Source organism: Rhinolophus sinicus, linkage group LG02 (genome assembly GCF_036562045.2).
Source record: "Rhinolophus sinicus isolate RSC01 linkage group LG02, ASM3656204v1, whole genome shotgun sequence".
NCBI lineage: Eukaryota > Metazoa > Chordata > Mammalia > Chiroptera > Rhinolophidae > Rhinolophus > Rhinolophus sinicus.
In genome coordinates, this window is record NC_133752.1 from 13,821,332 (window position 1) to 13,843,340 (window position 22,009).

Consider the following 22,009-nt stretch of genomic DNA (forward strand, 5'->3'; position numbering starts at 1 on the left):
TTTAGGATTACCTGAATGGGTACTGGTGCCAACTACTGTCTTTAGAACTGCTGGCTTGGAAAAGAACCCGGTGGTAGCTTGAATGGAGATCACTTAATTTTTCTCATGAGGACACAGGTTTCATGAGAAGAATGTAAATTGTCCCAAGGTCATCTGCTCCAATGAGATGGTGTTAAGATCTAAGCACAGATCTTCCTGGCTGCCAATCCCAGGTGGTGCTACCATACCAGGCCCCCACCAGAGTATGGTTGTGAGAACTCCGTGCTACTGGAATGGAATGGAATGGACTAGTAACAGGGCTAATGAAGTGCTCGTGACGTTGGTAAAATCACTTGAGTAAAAACCCAGGCTTCAATATTCTCTTCTGAAAATAAAGAAGTCGGATAAAACAATTTTATGCTCTATGGAGATTTTTCCACGCCTATGATCTGATTATATATTCCAACTTAACTATTTATATAACTACCATGATATACATAATATTGTCTTTATTGTTGTCATAGAGTTGTGTACTTTCACTAATTTGAATTTGAACAAGCATCCTCACCTTCAAAGATCACAGACTATGCTTTGCTTGGATATAGGCTGGAAGAGCGTCATCAAAGGCTCATTTGCATGTATTTGGGTAGGTGCCCAGGAGTTGGCTCTGTAGTTTTTCCTTGTGGAATTTCAGTAGACAGAGCATAAAACTCATCTTTAAAGTTCTAAAAGCCTTTTATAGAACTAGCTTCATAGTTCTTTGAAGCCTTTCAACTTTTGATTGGCTCAGGGAATTAAAAGATGGTTAGGAAACGCTTTCATGTATACCCCATAATAAAACAGGTTCTGTGTGTCCTGATGACATATTATAGAAGCTGGACATGACTGATGTGATAGGCTCTGAGGCTCTTATCCTAACCTGGTGATCCTGCAAAACGCAAATCTCCCCATTGTTGAGGTGATAATACTGATCTAGGGGAACTTACAATTTTCTCAAAGTTATAAGCAAGATGGAAAAGAAAACCACAGATGGAAAACGTTATCAACTGAAATCCTAATAAGACATATTTTTTTGTAATATCCCTAAAATTACAGTACATCCAAGGTGGTATCTTTTTGTTTCCAGCAGGTTTACCATAGTTAAAGGTTAGAAGAACCTATAAATTTCGATCTTATTATTTTAAAAACATTAGCATGTATTTTGTTCAATGTAGAAAAAAATATACATACATAGACATTTATACACAAACAAAGGAAACGAGCTAGCACCTCCTCCTATTTAAAAGTGTGCATTACACCTTCCTCTGTGCACAATTAGCGATAATTCAGACTTACTTCCAGGGCTTTGGATTATCTACAATGGTTTCTGTAATGGGAAGAAGTACTGGGCAGAGATAAGAAAGCAGCAGAAGCACAGCAGAGATTAAAAGGAGTAGCTAATGTGACTGAGAGCAGAAGTGATATAGGCAAAAATCACAATCCTACCAACTTTGGGGAAGAAATGCAGAAAAACAGAGGCAGGGGATGCTGTAGCTTTGTCCCCTAATAAGCCCTGGTGTACAATTTAGTCATTCACCCAATGGCTACTTATTGAACACTTACTATGCGCGAGGCAAAGTCTAGACACTGGATTGCAATAATTAACAAAACAAACATGCTCCTTAAAAAGGAGTTAGCATTCCAGTTAGGTAGACCCTTGGAAATAATGTAAATTAGTTCAACTAATGACAGTTTCTATGGAGAAGGTGACATATGTCTCAGTTTGTCTGGGACCATCTTAGTTTATGCCTCTTTTCCTACTATGATCATTAAGATGGCCTCCTGTTGCTCTCAAAAGTGCCCCAGTTTTGGTCACCCAATCTGTAGAAGAAATTTCAAAAAGCTGATATACAGGAAAGTCACAGTGGCAGGGGCTATTTTGGATTGGACGGTCAGGAAATTTTACTTTGATGATAGTTGAGCTGAGAATTTGTCATCACACAGCTCTTCAGAGTGAGTTTGAGTTTGTGGTGGGGGAACTGTGTAGTGAAACAACGATACCATTTGAATTCTGACAAATCTAGTTTTATGTTAGCCCCACCACATCCTAGATTTGGCACCTTGGGATAGGTTCCCCACGGGATGCTAAAGTGGTTATACCTCAAGTCCGGCAATGTGATTCGAAAGAATCCTCCAAATTACAAGAAGGAAGAAGCTGATATGTACTTAGGATATCATCCCACGAAACTATTTTTGAGCAGAAACTATACAGTAAACACTGTGTTAAGGTAAAGCTGGAAAACTAAAGTTTTTTATGTCTTTTACAAAATTCAGATTTATCTGAGATACGACACCAACACCTGAATCTATTTAATAACACAGGGCTGTCAAGTAATTCAGTGTGGAGCAGTCAGGGATAGACAACTCGTAGGAGAGCTCAGAAAGGAATGAAATCAATGCACATCGGAGGGTGAAGGTGCAAGGGGGCAAGAAACGGGATCTGAACCGCTGCTTCACTGATGAAATGTAACACTGACTACCTGATCACTGAGGAAGCCACAGAATGATTTCTCTGGATAAGGAATAAAACCTTCTGGGGCGGGGGGCTTCCCTGGGAGGGTCTGCAGCAATCTGGTAGTGTGAGCAATTGAGCTTTTTGGTGAAACTTCCTCATTTTACAAAATAACCCCACTGATCTCCTCTCTCCCAATTGCTTTCTCACAGTCCTCATCTGGCTGCCCTCTCTACAGGCTCTCCCACTCTCATTTTTTCAGAGAAACATATTTTAAAGGCTTATTGCCTCATCTAGGTTGTCCATTGTCCTCGCCTCTCCTTGGCTAAAACCACAAGAGACAGTTCTCTGCATTTGGAAATCTTAGCACATGTTGGTTTGCTGAGTTAACTGTCTCGCATGTATTTGCTCTGCAGGCAGAGTCAGTGTGGGGGCATGTGAGTATCATGAAGAGATAGCTTTACAAAACCACGAGTCTCAGCCCTTAACAAGCACTTATTAAATGTTAGTTGAATGAATAAAAGGCAATCATAGTTATTGAAAACTAATAAAAGGCAAAAGAGTTTAAAAATTGCAGCCATTTATATAGGTTACTCTCTATTTATTCCCAATTACCAGGCAGCATAATAATGATTAGGTATCCAATTACCTTTGGAGAAAATTTAATTTGGAAAATAACATAAACAGAACATCCTATAGATACCAGATCAGTAATAATGACAAAAGTTACCGTTTGTTGACTGCCTGCCAGCAACAGAAATATATGTAGGAACATCCCCGTTTTACACAGGAGTGGACCCTGCTCAGAGCAGCTGTGTGACTGTCACAATCCTAGGCTTAGCAACAGGGCCGGGATTCCAGCCAGAGGCTCCAGCTCTCCCCCTATCTGTGCTGTGGCCCTCCAGAAGCCTAGCTGTGGATTGAGCAGAGAGAACAGCTCTCTTGTAACACATCCTTGGAATTCTTGTTTCCATCTCTAAACGTAATAGATTTATGTTATGGTCATTAAGACTGTGATGAAAAGACATTAGAGGAAGCAAAACAGAACCAGTTAGTGAGCCAGACATGAGACACACAAAGAACAGTGTCAAATGATGGAATACTTTTTATGAATTTACTCCTCCAAACAAAACTTGACCAAGTTCTCCCCCCCCCCCCCAGACCACCCATTCAGTTCTTCTCTCTGACTCATGCTCCCTGAAAGTAATGATTCCTGGGACCTCCTCAGCCATTATTGGATTATATGCTGATCTGCTGCAGAGTCCTACGCATTCACTTTTTAAAAAGGAAAGTGAATGTTGGTCCCAAATAAGGAACACCTTGAGACATTCTAATGTTATTGCAGTATCTTTACCAGGCAGGAAAAATGGATAATGTTAGGCATAGAGCCACACTTTGCAGAGGCTTCATAAAAACTAAGTTTGTCGAATTTTTTGGCATATACTGCAAAATATACATGGCCAGTTGGACTTGCTTTCTTTCACAAATATATAAGGGAAGCGTCTCAGATTCTAGCCCTTCCCCTCCCAACCCACAATTGTATCCTAACGCTGGACAAAGGAGTTTGGAGAGAAAAAATATACTTTAAGAAACAACCTCCACCATCAAACCTAGCAAACATAAGCCATAACCATGTCATGCTGGGTTGTAAGTGCATCTTCCTCTACAACACACATCCCATTGTTTGTATGTGCCATTTAAGTGGGCTGGCTATAGTGACATCTCAGAAAACTGAGTCCATTTGTTTGAAGGTGTAGGTTTATTTTACTTACAAAGGGTAAGAAACACAGAGAAATTCTGGAAGGTAGCTATGTGATCAAAGTAAACGGTAAACAATGATGGTAGAAGATGTGGTAGAATGAGCAGGACCTGACAAGTAACTCAGGGAAATGGTCAGCTCGCTCATGCCAGTTTCAATATCTTTTGAGGGGAAGCAACATGACCGATGCTAGTCATTTTAAACAAAGAAAACCTCGTCAGTGAGTGGCAATACATGTGGTGGGTGAACATAAAATAATAAATATGGCCATGAGGATATTTCTCCTAGAGTAGTTTTCCCACTGGCTTCTAGAATTGAGGTCACACAATTGGAAGCACTAGTGAACACAAACATCTGATGGTAGGAAGAAGGAGAAGACAACAAGTTTTTTAGTTTGATTGTTTGTTTTTTGCATTTGTTTCTTTTTTTTTTGTTTTCTTTCCTGAGCTCCCTTCTTATCAGGTCTCCATGGGTTCACTGTGTCCCTGAACTAAAGACCGCATCTCCTGTCAAGCAGACCTCTCTAGGCTTTACAAACAGCTGCCATCCCTTCCTCCTCCAGTGGTCGCTGTCACCAGCTCCCAAATACACATTAGTTCTTGTTAATTTCCGTATACCCTGTCCGCATACATAGTCCCTTTATAAAATTATTTTCCTGTTTGTGAGCGCTCTCTTCCGCCAGGAACATAACTGATACATATCACAATCAATACATAATGTCCTCAACAGTGTTTGCCCTGTATTGTGAAATTTCAATGTTTCTTCTTTAAGTACTTAAATGAAGCACTGATGTGTAATTATTGAAGATTCTAGTAGGAAAGCTCTTATTACCCTAACCAAGAGGGCAATGCAGCTCCTTCTATGAATATTAGCTCTTCCCTTTAGACCACCTGACTAATTTTATGAGTCAGCTTACAGATGAGTTTTACAAATTTCATATATCTAAGACTGTGAGATCAGATCACTGCTTGCTTTGAAGTTTGCACAATGATAAAAGTCAGATTTCTCCTTGGCAAAGTTTTAAGCCCTACAAGTTTACCTAATATATTACTTATGGTGGTAAAAAGATAAAACACAAGGTTATCAAACATTAAGATGCAGATTTCCTTATGCAATGAAGGGGTGACTAATCATCTGCATATATAGGTGTTTTGTCCTTTGAACTCAGGGATTCTTGTACCAGATTTAGCAGCAACTGGCAGATTTGGAGATGATTAGGCAAAATACTGAATCCCTCAAAATATCCTTACTCCTAATTGCAAGTTAAACTCATTAATAGAAGACAAAATAATTCTTCTGATGAAGTTTAAAATGTAAACATTGCTGGGAGGAAAAAAACAAAACAAAGCACATATTCCTTGGCACTCAAGTATGTACCTCATCTTTTTTTTTTTGCTTTCTTCTTATCCAAGGTCAGGTTTCAATAGACACAGCGCAAGAAAACTGTGTCAATGGTGGCATTTTATGTGCATTTCCACAGCGCAAATGTCACATAATGCTATAAGCAATATAATCTCAGTTTATTAGCAAAATTTGAATATTGAAAAATAAAAATTTAATCAAGAAGAACATACTTTCAGAGCTGGTAGGCCAAGTGAATAGAAACTGTTTATTCAATTGTTACATGTCAGGGCCATGTGAACTGGGAAACAGAAACACCTGTCATCTTTCACCAGCAGAAACTTGAATTTTATGAATTTTTAATTATGTGAGGTCTTCCAAAACACACCGTTTGCACGAGATGTGTCTGCCCTGTGTTAAAATAAGGCAGGGATGGGGGGACAGAAGAGGAGATCTGAGGGGACTGAAATGTGATCCTGTGATTTGTAATCAGGACAGGGAGAGAAAGGAACAGAAAAAGGAAGCGCAAATAGCCAGAACCAGGCTTCCTTGGTTATCTGATTTTGCTAAGCGTCACCCTTTATTTTCTCTTCACACTTCAACAATACCTAGATCTTTAATATCACTCTCACTGGGATTCGCTTGATCCACAGAAATGCCTACAATAACAAAGATGGAAACCACTCCATGCAAACTTATGAAACGAAGCCTCGCAAGCTCTGTCTTTGAACCTAAAGTTCTCTACTTGACGAAATGATGAATGCTTACCTCATGCTTTTAATATGTAATTTCATTACATTTGAAATACTTTAACACACTAAACAGCAACTCAATGTTTTTTGGGTTTTTTTTGTGTGTGTGTGTGTTGTTGTTTTTTTATGTTGCTTTTGTTCCCCACACCTGGAGCTTGCGGTCTTGAAGCCTGAAAGAGGTTGCAGGCCATATCCATCCCAGATATATATTCTGAAAATATATGCTAATAGGAAAGTGTGTTCAAGTCTTGATTTTTCAAGAAAACTATGCACAGAGATTTGATAAATGTTCAGATAACCTCAACATAAGTACAGTGAAACATTCATATACTAAACTTCACACATGAAGAAGAAAGAGTTCTAAATTTGATATCAGTGATATCACTCTTCCTTTCTTCATGGCTCAGCATTGATAAGATAGGATGTTCTGTGGGTTCCTAAAGTTCACAAATTGACCATGAACAGAGTAAGTCTCATGGTCCTAGTGTCATATTACATTCTTCACAAATCATCTCTATTTCTCTAGCTGTACAAGAAGATATCGGTTACCATGAGCCCCACCTAGAATTGAATGTAATATGGTACATGAAGATGCAGGTTGCATGCTGACAAGGAATGAGGATAATTGATCCTGTATTGGACCTCACTCATTGAACATGATAGCCATTAACTTGTAATACTTGTATATGAATTTCTGAGATTTATTATACATAACAAAGGATCTTTAAAAATGCTTATTTTCATGACATGGAAAGCCAATATACACATTCGGAAAATCCACTCTTTGAAAAGTGATTTGCTATGATAAAAATATGTAAAATAAGTTCCTCGTAAAATGAAAGTATCTTATTTTATATCGACAAATCTTTACCATTGAATTTTCACTCTCTAACATAATTATTATCTTAGGGAAAAAAAATCACTAATTAAATAACTTACGTATAAACAATCCTAGTCATTGCCAAACGTTATATGAAAAGCTCTCAGAAAAGAAAATTGTTTTCCTTTCATTTGTGATAACACTAATAAGACATATCAAAAAAGAATTTTGTGTCCATAAAAATGTCTTTGCACTTCAAATTTTCTATGTCTGTGTAAAGGATGGGCATTTTGTATAAATGCAAGGTAACTGCCAACAGTATAGATTATGTATTTCAGAATTAACCTGTCTTCAATTGTAAAACCAAATCGCTATTTCCTCAGAACAGATCTTTAATTGGAAAAGTGAGGATAAATGGCTTGTTGATAAAATGAAATAAAAATCATCCAAGGCATATTTGTACTTTAAATTTTTGATAACTACAAAGACATATGCTGATTGTTCAGGACACAATTAGCAACTGCTCCCATAATCCAACCTTAAAGCAAATTTTTAAAACTAATTCAACTCTGCTTCCTACTTCTTCATTAATTACTAGCTGAGGGACTTGAACGTGTCCTAATGAATTTTACATTAGATTCTGCAATATGAACAGTGTATATTATCATAGCTTCTAGTAAATATATAAATTGGCTTTTCCAAGTTGCATTTTGAACAGTTATAAAGATTCTGGCTGGATTTTACAACATTTAGTATTAGAGACTGAGCCGAAAAGAATTTTCACCAAAAAAACAAGTTGCTGTAATCGTATTTCCCAAGTCATAAATCTATCTTACTACTTTATTATAATCTGTGTGTCCTATTTCTCAAAGTTCTCTTTTTTTTTTCCTCCTGTGGCTCAAACAGAAGAGAAGGAATCCCATCTATAGTGATTTATAAATATGCATTAAATAAGGCTTAAAATATTGCTGCTATACAAGCTTTCTATAAATTTCATATTATAAATGACCATCCAGTCATTAAACCTCTGTACTTTAGAGTTGATACTTGTGGTTTATGACTTCACAACCATTTACCATCCTCATAAATTTTTTTGAAATCAAAAGTTTAAGAAAACTATTCACAAACAGACTGAGCAAAAGAGGCACCTCACTGTCCCTAACTCCAGGAAGAAACAGGGAGAACCTTACAATTGCCTTATCAAAGAGGAAAACACAGACTACCATGGAAACCTTATAGACAGGTTTCGTTTATAAAATGTTTCTCTAATTTCATAGCAGGATAAAAGATGGCACATTGAATTGTCCAGTGAGACACGATACCACAAATGGCACATCATCCTTAATTGAATATTTAAAGCAAATATTGTATGGATATTATTGATCATATTGATATGATAACGCAAAGTCATAGTGATGGGAGTATCTTAACAGAATTGTAAAGATTGGGTGAAAAATAAAACAGCTCCAAGTTAACAAAAGTCAGGTACAGACGCTCAATGATTATTCTTAAAAGCATCAAAAGTCAGTACAATTTGTACATCTTAAAAATTAGCATCTGATAACATTCCTATTATTATTTAGTAATACTTAATAATGCTCTCAAAAATAATTTGATTTTCACAGTTATTTTCTCAAAATTGTTTTTCCTTACAGGTTGTCAACATAATCATATATGCAATTGTGTTATTAACCAGAGAGTTTACTTCCTAGAAAAAATGGTGTTCATATTAATCTTTCAACACTGCATTGTGGTGTATAGGTTTCATTATGAAATCTTTCTCATTTAGATTAAGGAAGACAAATATAAGTTGGAAACATAAAGCTGACACTAGTTCTTATGGCCAGAACCAAAGTACAGTATATTATGTCAACTAAGCTTTGCCTCTCAGAAGTCTGATGGCCCATTAAAAATATCTATAATCAGAGTCAAAGCAGTTTTGGTTACACCTGTCACTATCTGAATGACAATATAGTCTAGGAATTTCATTGGCAGCAAAACTGCTGGTTTAAGCTTATAATTTTAGGACATCTTAAAAACATTTTCCTGTTATCAACACTTAGATTCAAACAGAGTTTCTACTTCATTGTGCAAATTTTTAAACATTGAAATCCATTGCGATGAAACAAATATCAAACCTTCATGGACATTTTACTCTTTAGCTGTTTTCACATTTTGCAAGGAACTCAGAAATCCAAAAGAAATGCCCTTAACTCTTTCACTGACATGCTCTATGACCAAATACTAGAAATAATCTGTGGGTTATAATGATCAAAGAGTTCTAGAGAATTTCTAAATACCTGCAGAATTTCTAAATACAGCTATGTGATTTTCTAGCAAACTGCAGCAAGCAGGAGAGAGGGAAAAAAACCCTCACACAATCAAGCATTTTAAAAAAAAATCTTTCTACTCTGCAGACACTGCTTCCTTCGATTGAGGCACATTTAACAGCAACACTGCCAAAAAGACATAAAAGATACATCCATAGAATCCAGTTCTACCCTAAATGAGAGCTGCACTGCACACAATTTTAGAAACATGAATCTCAGCAAACACAAAATTGTATTTTATTGACAACATTAAAAACAAACAACACAGAAATAGTGAGGCTTTCCTCTTCCGTTGCAACTTCATTACCATGCTCTACCAGCCTCTATTAAAAAAAAGGAAAAAAAAAAAGAACACAGTCATTACCTGTATGAAGAGAACCTGTTAATAGTCTGAGAAGGTACTGGGCAAATTTCAATATTTCACGTTTACACCGCTTTCTACAGCCACTCATCTTAAGCAACAAGATATTCCTCTGAGGAGAGCCAGAAGTCTTTGCCAATAAAAAAAGACAGTCTCTGAGGGGAAACTTCTGTCTCAGTTTGTGTCACAGGCTGCCTGCCTTACAACTCCTGTGGAATGAGCTGTTAGTGCTTGAATCAGAAATTCCTTTAAAAAGCTAGAGAAGCCGATACAGAGAGAACCGTAACACGTTGGTGAGAAAGGGCTGCTTCTCAGAATGGTCACCAAGTTCTCCTGTGGCAACAGATAGGCTGCCAGTTCACACTTGGAGTAACCCACTGTGGTTCAGCTCTGCACCCCCTCTCCAGGAGCAGTGGCAACCTCACAGACCATTCAGAGGGAGGCGGGGCCTGAGATGCTAGCTCATCAATGAATCAGCATGTAAGCAGGTGAGGGGACAGATGACAGGTCACTGGGGCTGAAACCCTTTGGAAACTAATAAAAGGAGTCTGCGAATGCAATGCAGCCTGCTGGGGGAGCATCTCGGTCCAAGGCTGTGCAAAATGATTCCAAAAATAAAAGGGAAGTCGGAAAGCACACTCTTCAAGGTCAGACATCAGACAATTCCCTGATACAGTGTTAATCAGATTCACAAAGCCTAAAATGCTGGAAAGGCTCACTGGGGGAGCTGACCCTGATTCTAAACAAAGAGAGTTGAAGATTTATCACCCAATGGATGCAATGCTGTTTTTGTCACAGATAAATATATTCCACTTCATGGGCACAGAGGTGGAAAATGAGCTGTTACCGAAATCTGGCTCTGTTTTGTGCACTGTCCAGGCTCAGGTATTTGGAAATTAGGGGAGAATCATTATTTCCTTTAAAATACAGTCGCCTGGAAACCACAACTCTTAAGTCCCTATGCTTTGCCTCCAGGCAACTGAGCTCCAAAACTAATTTGCTGCATTAGCCTAAGAGAAAGAAGTGCCTCAGCTTCTTCATATTTCTAAAAGGCAACATGCAACTCACTAGCTCCCCGCCAAGTGACTTATTTTAAATTAATAGTGAGAACAATTGCAAGAGTTTGCAATTTTCACAAAGTCCTTTTCTTTGAAAAAGACAGTGTTATGGAAGTAGGCAGTGGCTTTGAAAGCCAGAAAACTGCAGGCTTGCCTCCTCTAAAGGGGCCTGGTTTGCGTGTGTTTGTTTTCATTCTTAAGTGCTTTGGGCTGGTTCTGGATTTGTCTACACTCTAATTTATACTCCTGGGTTTTTGTTTATCTGTTTTCGCTTGCTTTGTATAAATATAAATATACAGATTTAGTACACGTGGGATGTGCGTCCTCTATATTTTAAATACCTAGACAGGCTTTTTTATTTTTGACAGTGATAAGAATTTTAGTTGGAACAAAAATGTCCCACCAATACTAAATACTATTCATGAAATGATGTTCTTTTACAGTAAAGGAAGCATTCCTGAAATCATAGACTTACACAGATTTAACGATAACTCACTGTCGTCTACAACTCTCCCACATTCTCACCAGACACTGTTGCATAATCATGTAATGGGATCATGAAGCACGCTTTCCAGAAATTCTCAGAACTTCAGTTGAAAAGGTCAGAGATAACAATTAGATTAATATACAAAGGTTAGCCCCATACTTTTTCAAGTTCTTGCTCCCATGCATTTGCTGTAAGGGATAGCGCTATGTTCCTAAGTTTCAAACAGGCAGAAGAAACACACTACTATAGTCCTACTGCTGGGCTAATTATTTTAAAGCTTCCTTTCTTAGCCATCAAATAGGGATCAGAATAATTCATTCATTTGTTGGAGAAAGAAATAAGATACAGGTGTTATTAAGCATGGCCCTTTCATTCATTTATGCAGACATTATGCATTGGGTACTTGGGATGTTCCAAACATCGTTCAAGGTGCTGAAGATATAGCAGTACTGAAGAAAGACAAAACCCTCGTATTCATGGAGCTTGCACTTCAATATAGAAAACAGCAAATTAACAAGAAATAAAGAAGTAAACATCACACATGCATAAGTGCTGTGGAGAAAACTTAAATCAGGTCGAGAGAATAAAAAATGAGTTGGTTGACCGGTCAAGGAAGATATCTCTAAGAAAAGACAGTTCAGCTGGGATACAAATTACAAGAAGGAGCCAACTATCAACCATGAGATGTTTAGGGGAAAGAGCACGTCAAGGGGAAAGCTTCTGCAAAGACCCAAAGCAGATAATGAGCTGGGTATCTCAAGGAACAGAAGAAGGATGTGGCTGCTGAAGCATACTGAGCCAGGAGAGATTTATAGGAGATGATTTCGAGGAGGGAGACAGGGGCTACTAGCCAGGGCCTACTAGAACGCAGGGCATTATAGCCATGGTAAGGAATTTGGATTCCAGTGTGTGTGTGCTGGCTGGACGAGGTCACTCCAAGGACTAGGAAATTGTATGATCTGTCTGCTTTGTAAAGGATGAATTGTAGGGGAGGAGGAGTGTAAGAATGAACTTAACAGTGAGGGCATAAAGTGGTCTAGGTGAGGAATTATGGTGGCATCACCTGGAGAAGAAATAAGAGGTGGTTGGTGCTCAATATATTTTGAAACAGAATTAGTAGGGTTGGGAATAAGGAAATGAGAAGAAATAAGGATGATTTAGTTTGGAGTTTGAAAAATTAGATGGACAAATGTAATGAGTTGATGAATTAGAAACACGGTGGGTAGGCTACGGGGATTAAGAAAATAAAAAGTTCTACTTTGGAGATATTAGAATTAAGACATCTTTAATGTACTCAACATTTAAGATGTATTTTTAATTAATCCATTCATTTAATAATGCCTTTTTTAAAGGATGCTATCACTAGAGAACCTGCAGATATCAGACGATAATAGGAGAATACTATATACAACTCTATAGACATTATCTGACAAATTAGGTAAAATGGGCCAGTTCTTAAAAAAATGAAAACTAAAATAATCTACAAATGAAATAGATCATTTGAACAACCCTATAATTGTTAAGTAAATTAAATTTACATTTCAAAAACTTTACAAATAACAAATATTCAGGCCACATGGTTTTACTGGAGAATTCCACCAAAATGTGTAAAGAAGAATTAACACCAATTCTTGGGTATCATTTCCAGAAAACAGAAAAGAGGTGATACTTTCTAATTCATTTCATGAACCTAGTATTACTGATACCAAAACCAGACAATAACAACAACAACAATAACAAAACTACACACAAAGATCTCTTATTAATATTGTCTCAAAAATCCTTAACAAAATATTATCAAAATTCAACAATACATAAAAAATAATTATGTATCATAGCCATTTGGGGCTCATTCTAGAGATGTAAGGCCGGCTCAATATTGAAAAATCAATCAAAGTAATCCACCATATTTACAGGCTAACAAAAAACAATCACATAATTATATCAATTGATTCAGGAAAAGTATATGACACAATTCTACACTTATTCATGATTTTTAAAATCCTAGAAAAATAGAAATAGAAGGCAGTTTCCTCAACTTGATAAAGAGCATCTACAAAAACAAATAACATTATATTTAATATTGAGGGTGAGAGACTGAACGCTTCTACCCTAAGATCAGAAACAAGGCAGAAATGTCTGCTTCAAATAGTGTTATTCAACATAGTGTTAGAAGTACTAGCTAGTACAATAAGGTAACAAAAGAAAATTAAAGATGTATGGATCACAAAGGAAGAAATAAAATTATCCCATTTGCAGAGGACATGATAGTCTATGTAAAAAAACCTTAAGGAATCTACAAAAACAAAGAAACAAACTCTTAGAATTATTTAGTAAGTTTAGCCAGGTCATGGGACACTAGTTAAACTTCAGTTGTTTTACTGAGAAATCAATTGTAATAGCAAGGAATTTGTGGGCACTGAAACTTAGTACAAAATCATTTATAATTGCTCAAAGAATTAATACTTAGGTATAAATCTAGCAAAACACATAAAAGACTTGTATGATGAAAATTACAAAAACTCTGATTAAAAAATAAAATATTTAAATTAATGGAGAGACATACTGTGTTCATATATTGAAGAGTCAACATCATAAAGATGTCAATTCTCTCCAAAATGATATACAGTTTTAACACAATTCCAATCAAAATCTCAGCAAGATTTTTAAACCATTTTGAAAAGAAGATTAAGTTTTGAAATCATCCTACCTGATTTCAATAGTTATATACCTACAGTAATCAAGACTGTGTGGTATTGGTAGAGAGATGGATACATAGTTCAATGGAACAGAATACAAAATCTAGAAATAGATCCATCCATTAAGCACAACTGATTTTTGAGAATGATGCAAATGCAGTTCATTGAAGGAAAGATAGCACTTCGACAAAATGTGCTGCAACATGGCATATCTATAGGCAAAAACCAAACCTTGATGAAGATTTCACACCTTATATGAATATTAACGCATAGTGGATCACGGACTTAAATGTAAAATTCTGTAAGTTTAAGAAAAAAAATAGGAGAAAAACTTTAGGGTCTTGGGCTAGGCTAAGAGTTGTTACACTTGATACCAAAAACATGACTCATAAATGGAGAAATTGATAAGCTGAATGTCATCAAATTCTAAAATCTCAGTCATGGAGACCCTGTTAAGATGAAAAGACAAGCTACAGGGTGGGAGAAAATATTTGCAAACCACATATCTGACAAAGAACTAGTACCTAGCATATATAAACAAATTTCAAAACTTTAAAATTTAAAAATTTTAATTCTTGAACAATAAAAATCACACAATCCAATTAGAACATGAACAAAAGAATAAAGAGGCATTTCACCAAAAAAGATATAATGATGAAAAATAGGTACATGAAAATATTAGTCATTAGTCATTAGTCATTATTGAAATGCAAAACAAAACTACAATGAGACATCATTACGTATCTATGGAATGACTAAAACAAAAAAAAGTGATAGAATCAAAGGCTGGTGAGGATGCAGATAAGCTGGAACACTGAGACATTATCGGTGGAAATGTAAAATGGTACAGGCACTCTGGAAAGCCTGGTAGTGTTTACAATTCTAAATATACATTAACCATTTAACCAGCAGTTAGACTCCTGAACATTTATCCCAGAGAAATTAAAATATATGTCCAGACAAAAACATTTCACAAACGCTTACGGTATTTTTGCTTGAAATAGCCCCAAACTGGAACCATCCTAGATGTTCTTCAAGGGGTGAATAGTTAAACAAATAGTGGTACATCCACATCATGGACAACTACACAGCAATAAAAAGAAATGAACTATAATACACATAACCTGGATGAATCTCAAGGGAATCATGCTGAGTGAAAAAAGCCAACCTCAAAAGGTTACATACTGCATGATTCCATTTATATAACATTCTTGAAATGACAAAAGTATAAAAATGGAGAGATTAATGGATGCCAGAGATGAAGGGTAGGGGGTGTAGGGAAGTAGATATACCTATGAAAGTCCAACACCATGGATCTTTGTGGTGATGTTCTGTGTCCTGACCATAATAATGTCAACATCCTAGTTGTGATATGCTACCATAGTTTTGTAAGATGTTACCATTGGGGAGAAACTAATTGGGTAAAGTGTCCTTAGGATCTCTTTGTATCATTTCTTACAATTTCATGTGAATCTACAATTGTGTCAGAATAAAAAGTTTAAAAATTAAATAAATAAGATGTTTAAAATACCTTTTTAGCTCCTACTATGTTTTAGTGTTTTAGGTCTGAATATACACAAGTGAACCAAATGGATAAAACCAGTGATTCATGGAGCTTACATTACAATGGCGGGGGGAAGACAATAAAATGGGGCAAGGAGAATTGAATATGTGGAATGGGATGGCGGTGCAAGAAAAATATGGGGATCAGAAAAGTCCTCATTGAGGTGACATTTGAGGAAAGATTTAAAGGAAATACAAAAGTGAGCCATGTGGATACCTAGAGTACACATATGGGTGGGGACCTTCTCTGTATATATATCTTTCTGTAGCCTCAGATAGTTCATCAAGACAAATAACTCTGTTGGGGAGCTTTCTTGAAATCACCCCTCTGTAAAGGCTCATTTTTGATGTCCAAGCCCAGAGCACCAAACCGATCGATCTTTTCTCTAGGGAATGCAATGACAAATCACCAATTTTGTCGGAGAACCCATTGCCTGTACTGTTTATTGTTGGGAATTGTGTAAGGAAAATAGTATTGTCCAATGCTATCCTAGGGAAGACACAAAAGATAATTAGGAAGACAAATATAAAATATGGTAGAAGAGGGAAAATGGGGTCAAATATATGGTGATGGAAGGAGAACTGATTCTGGGTGGTGAAGACACAGTGCGATTTATAGATGATATATTATAGAAATGGACACTTGAAACCTATCTAATTTTACTAACCAGTGTCACTCCAACACATTTAATAAAAATAAATACAATTCATTGTTATTATTCAACAACAACAAAAAGGCAAAGCACACACTACGCAAGAATGTCTGAAGAATACGCATCTCTAAGTCAATAAAAATCACAGATAAGTGTTAAGCCACTTACCAATGAGGAATAATTAAGCAAGCAATTTATCTTCTGTACTGACACTAAAATACATACTTTTATAAATACATGTTCATTAAAAATAATCAGAGAATTAGACAATAGAAAAGAAAAATGCTCTTGTAATAATCAGCTAATTTGGATTAATATGATCATTACCTCCAAAAATGTCAGTAATCAAGGTTCCATGCTGAAAAATAACAGATGTCTTTAATAGTATTTCAGAAATGCTTGAGCAAAGCAACTGCTATCACAGGAAAATGTGAGTGAACTTTATAAGAGGTCAGGAGGTCTCAAGGGTTTTTTAAATGAACAAAACTGTTAGCATCTTTAGCATAAGGTACAGAATCTAGTCAAGTTTCCTGTACTTCATTCACAGCTAAATTTAACTTAATGGCAAACTGGCAAACCATGCAGTAAGAACCAAAGGTCCTATGATGACGGATGATTCCACAAGCAACCACTGGTATTGTTAAGTAAGTTGCAGAGGAACATGAAAACACAGGCCATTTCAAAATGTATTCTCCTAATTGCATTTTGGAGGGAAAATAAATGGCTTTTTGTTTTTGTTTTTGTTTCTGACTAGCTCTTTCTAATAAGTCCAAGTCCAAGTAAAGCAAGTCTTAAATACACTTGGGTCACCCTCACTTCTCCTTAAAATGGAAAAATAAACATGATTGATTAAGAGAAGAGGGTTGGCTTTCCTTCAAGGAAGAAAGAACCCATTAATTCCTGAGAAGACTCTTGCAAAAGTGGAGTTTTTCCCCCAAATACGGCTCCTTTCAATACCTCCTGATGTATTCTGTGTTTCTCAGTGGGAATAGACATTATTATGCTTTTCAAATTGTCACAAGTTGCAAAATTAAACATGTGCGGCTTAAAAATAGCTCACCGTGGGGCTGCGGCGAGCAGCAGAGCAGAGCCTTGAGGCAAAGTCACAGGTTTTGAAAATGGGTCTTAATAAAATATCAGACTAGCTACTGTCCATTAGAGAGGAATGTCCCAATGCTAGGCCCATTATTATTCCAGAAATGTCACTCTTCACCTCCTTCAATGGATAAGGTGCATGTTAACAAGCTAATAACGTTTGAATCAACTTTGGAAACAGCTTTGTTAATACCAAGGAAGTAAAAAAACAAACCCTCTGGCGTGAGAAGTCCCCCTTTCACGTGCCTCGGTCTAAACCAACCAAAAAATATCCAATCAGTATTCTAGGTAATACCCAGATAATGCAATCATTCGGGGTTTCTACCAGCATTTCTAAGGGCATTTAATGTCATACATCTGAAGAAATCCAACACACGAATTCAAAAAGATATATGCACCCCTCTGTTCATTGCTGCACTATTCACAATCACCGAGATATGGAAGCAACCTAAGTGCCCGTCCATAGACAACTAGATAACGAAATTGTGGTACATTTATACAATGGAGTATTACTCTGCCGTAAAAGAGAATGAAATCTTACCATGCACAACAACATCGATGGACCTAGAAGGTATTATGCTAAGTGAAATAAGTCAGACTGAGAAGGACAAATACCATATGATTCCACTTGTATGTGGAATCTAAAGAACAAACGAACAAACAACACAGACTAAAACTAGTAATAGTTGTGATAATTCTGTATCACATTGACAGTCAGGAGGAGGTGGCTATGAGACAAATATTTACATGTAAATAAATCCACAGAAGTATGTACTTAATACAAATTATAAGATTAAAACAAACAAACAGACAAAAAACCTGAAGGGCTTAAGAAGTACATTTTCCAGAAGATGAAGTGCCAGCTGTTTATTTGTTTTGTTTTTAAGAGGGAGAGCCACAGGTTTTCACGCACGATTGTTTAGAGGTAAGTAAAAGGTGTTTATGACACAAGCATGTAGTTTAGGGAAACAGTCCATTGGACATATGCCTGCTAGAGCTGCAGGCTCCTCCAGTGCATTTCTACCCATCCAGAGCCCTCTCTAAAAGCCGCATTATTATTTCAATGGGAGCTGGGAAGAGTTGTGTTTCGCTGATGGAGAGCCCAGAGATTTAGAGTCAGGAGGCATATGTTGCATGTAAAAAATAAATACAAACACAATGGAGAGTCCTGACAAGCAGAGGTATGGCTAAGGTCAAAGGAACAGTTTTCCACATCAGCATGCAGACCTCCCAAGGAAGGGAGTCTGAGGGGCCGGCAAGGAAGTTGCTACCATCCCAGTCACAGATTTCCTCCCAGATTATAGAAAAAGAAGATCTGATGTGTGCCAAGGCCCATTCTTCCACAGACTTAGGCTGAAAATTACATCCTGAAAAACACAACATTAGCTTATTTTCTTTGTGATAAATATTTTCCCCCCATGTTGTGATGTGCTGTATAGAGTAAGGAACTGAGGTGTTAATTTAGCATGAGAATTAATATCAAGTTATTTGCCTTTATTAGGACTTATTTCATTCAACTGTTAAGCAGCCTTGCAATCCCGTACCTGAAAAAAACACATTTGATTATTGGGAGCATTAAAACAATATGCTACAATTTTAAAGTGTTGAGACATATATATATATTCCCTTTTATTGAGGTCCCTGGAATTTATGTACCTCAATTTTATCCATACTCCTTCGCGTTTTTCCCAAAGTGTGGATTTTGGCCTATGTCCATCATAACTATCTAGAATGCCTATTTAAAATGCAGATTTCTTGGGACCCACCTTCACCATACAGACCAAAACCCCTGAATATGCGGCGGGGCGTCCTACAAATTTAGTTGTCTCCTGAGTTCTCAAAAACACAGAATTTTGGTAATCTAGGCAACCCAAGCCAGTTACAATCTTGGAATAACTAATCAAAGAAAAGCTAAAATGTAAAATGCAATCTGAAGATGATAAAATTACGGTTCTTTACAAATTCTCTAGAAGTTCCAATGATCGATCAGCTATTTCAGCCCAAAGCCACCTGCAGTCGCTGAGAGGCTAGGGTGGGGTCTTGGCAATGCATCCCCAGTCTTCCGTTTCAAAACAAATCATGAGTCAAAGAAACTTCATGTCCAGTTATATCTGAGGCAATCAATGGACAGCTTTAAAACAATCAGGTAGCTCACTGGGCTTCAGCAAAAGTCATCAACCACAAGCAGTCCTGTGGTGTCTATTCAAATCTAAGGGGCACCCATAGGCTTGGTGACACTGCATTTTTATAACAGTTTTTCCTTTTGTTAGAAGCTCCAATGTGTTTCAAAACAATTATGCCACATACATGATTTAAATTTTAGGATCCACCATGCTAATTCTCTTCCCTCCCTTATGTTTTTTGAAGACGAGTCTTTCTTTTTCAATTATCACATTATACCTATATCCAAATTTTAATACAATTATGAGTTAGCTGAACTGCAACCAATGTTGGTTTGTTTTTGTTTGTTTTATAAGGAATGACGCAGAATTTTCTGTCACCTTCTCTTGTGAGGTAAGATCTCACAAAAGACACTTTTGAGTCTGGGGTAACTAAGTGAATGGCAGTTTATAATAAAAAAAATAATTTGAAAGAGCAATAAATTTTAGCCTCCTACCTAACATACTCGTACAGATGAAAAGTCGATTTAGGAAATTTTTGTTGAGCTTCCACTACTTTCCAGGCAGAGGTCAGGAATTAAGTTTCAGATGATGTTGCATCCTGAGCATTTAGAAATGCCGATCCAGCATTTAGAATAAAGGTCAGGGTTGAAGGTCACATGTAGAAGTCACCCAGGTAGAAGTGACAGTGACAGGTACATATGGATGGAACCCCTGAAGGAGACAAAGGTGACCTACAAGGCTGCTGTCACATGGTCTTACTTATAAATGGCTTTGCCCTATTTTTAATTTAAGATTGAACTGCCTTACACTATTTATTTATCATAAAGCAGATGTTTGTCAAAGAGAAGATCATTTTTTAAAAAAAATTAAGAGCTTAAAATAAAAAAAATAAGAAACCAAAGAAATAGTCAAAAGATTATGATAAATAAGAGTGATATTAAAACTGAAATATCCTTTATTTGCGCAACAAGAAAGGATTTTTTCACTTTGTATACTCCGAGAAATATTAGGATCAATGGCATAAGATAACCACAGAAACACATTTACTCAGTAATATCATATACCAGATTATAATTTTCTTTAGTGTGAGTAATCCCTTTTGCAAAGTTCCTGTTAAAGTTTTCATCGATGCTTTTATAACTACACTAATGCCATAGGCCAAATGACAAAAAAAACACACAAAAAACCAAACACATATCCTAGCCCTTAGGATAAATTAAATAACAAGTTAAATAAGTGCCTACATCATGTTATCATAACCACTAGAGCTGCCAGTATATGCAACTTTCAGATTAAATTGGACAGGAGAGCACATACCGGCATGCCGTTACGAAAAACAAAGCAATAAAATGACAACAAAACACAACTGCTGCCATTCTCCCAAAACTATAAATTCTTGGTTTGACTTCTATAAAGCAAAATATTAGATTCTGCGGAAAACAAAGACCACTTTTAGAATCCGTCTCACAATTCTAACTTCCATGTTGACAAGCTGAAGGAAAAGAATGCCTCAGAATCCTCCGTGCCTTTTAATGTCCTTGAGCGTGCCCTAAGGAGTCCTTCCCCACCGCTTTCTTACAGGGAGCACATGGTCCACACTCCCCTGGAACTGGCTGCCATTCCCCCTTTTCATCAGAGCAGCATGATTAAATATTCAGGACCCGGCCATGTGGTGCACAGCAAAGTAATGCAGGGCTCTGACCTTCCCCAGGAACATCAGTCAGGAAACAAATGCGAGACAATGGGTGACACTAACTGGGTGCTGTAGCGGAAACCCACCTAATGCAGTTTTCATGTTACACACTCTGCAGGATGGTAAATGCACTATGAAACCCTCCCTGCAGAAGTTGTACTAAAAGCTTTTTTAATGCATCCTGCAAATTCATATTCAGATCCATCCACGGCTGACTGCTCCACAAGAATTCCCGTAGTCACTGTGCTAGGAGGGGGAGGCTGTGGGACCAGCACCGGCCTGAGAGTCAGGCTTGCGTTCTGCATCAGGTCCCTGAAAGGACCGAAGTTAGGCAAGCTGCTGGGGTCTCAAGTTCCTGGTCTGTCAAATGAGGATATTTGTTTATAACGCCTACCTTCTTTTCCAACTCACAACAAAAACGAACAAACAAAAACAACTTTACACAAGGAGCTCTAAATATATATATATATATATATATATATATATATATATATATATGTATATATATATATATTTAAAGAGCCACACAATGTTCCCTAATACGGATATACTTCAGTCTATTCACCTTAGTCACCTTATATCCAGGAGGTTTTCGGTTGTCCTGCTACCACAAACAATACTACAATAACGCCCTAAGGAGTCCTTTCCAACAGCTGTCTTACATACATTAATCCCATACACACACCTTATGATACGTTGCTTTTATTTCTATAGGTTTGTGTCATTTCCTTAGAGGCATGCCTACTACATATTGGTAAGTGAGAAAACAAGTTACAAAACCATGTATATAATATGATCCTATTCT

At 36.9% G+C, this 22,009-nt stretch overlaps 1 protein-coding gene across 3 annotated transcripts in view; it reads right to left on the minus strand.

Moving 5' to 3' along the window:
• Positions 1-22,009, minus strand: part of KCNIP4 (potassium voltage-gated channel interacting protein 4) — a 1,022,425-nt gene that overhangs the window by 795,119 nt on the left and 205,297 nt on the right. Inside the window, exon 1 of one of the 3 annotated variants that reach the window (XM_019743873.2) lies at positions 9,837-10,214. The exons of the other annotated variants lie outside the window; for them this stretch is intronic. Coding sequence (XP_019599432.2) covers positions 9,837-9,924 — 88 coding nt within the window. The 5' untranslated portion in view covers positions 9,925-10,214. Of the gene's footprint in view, positions 1-9,836; positions 10,215-22,009 lie in introns of those variants that run through there. 3 annotated transcript variants of the gene reach the window in all.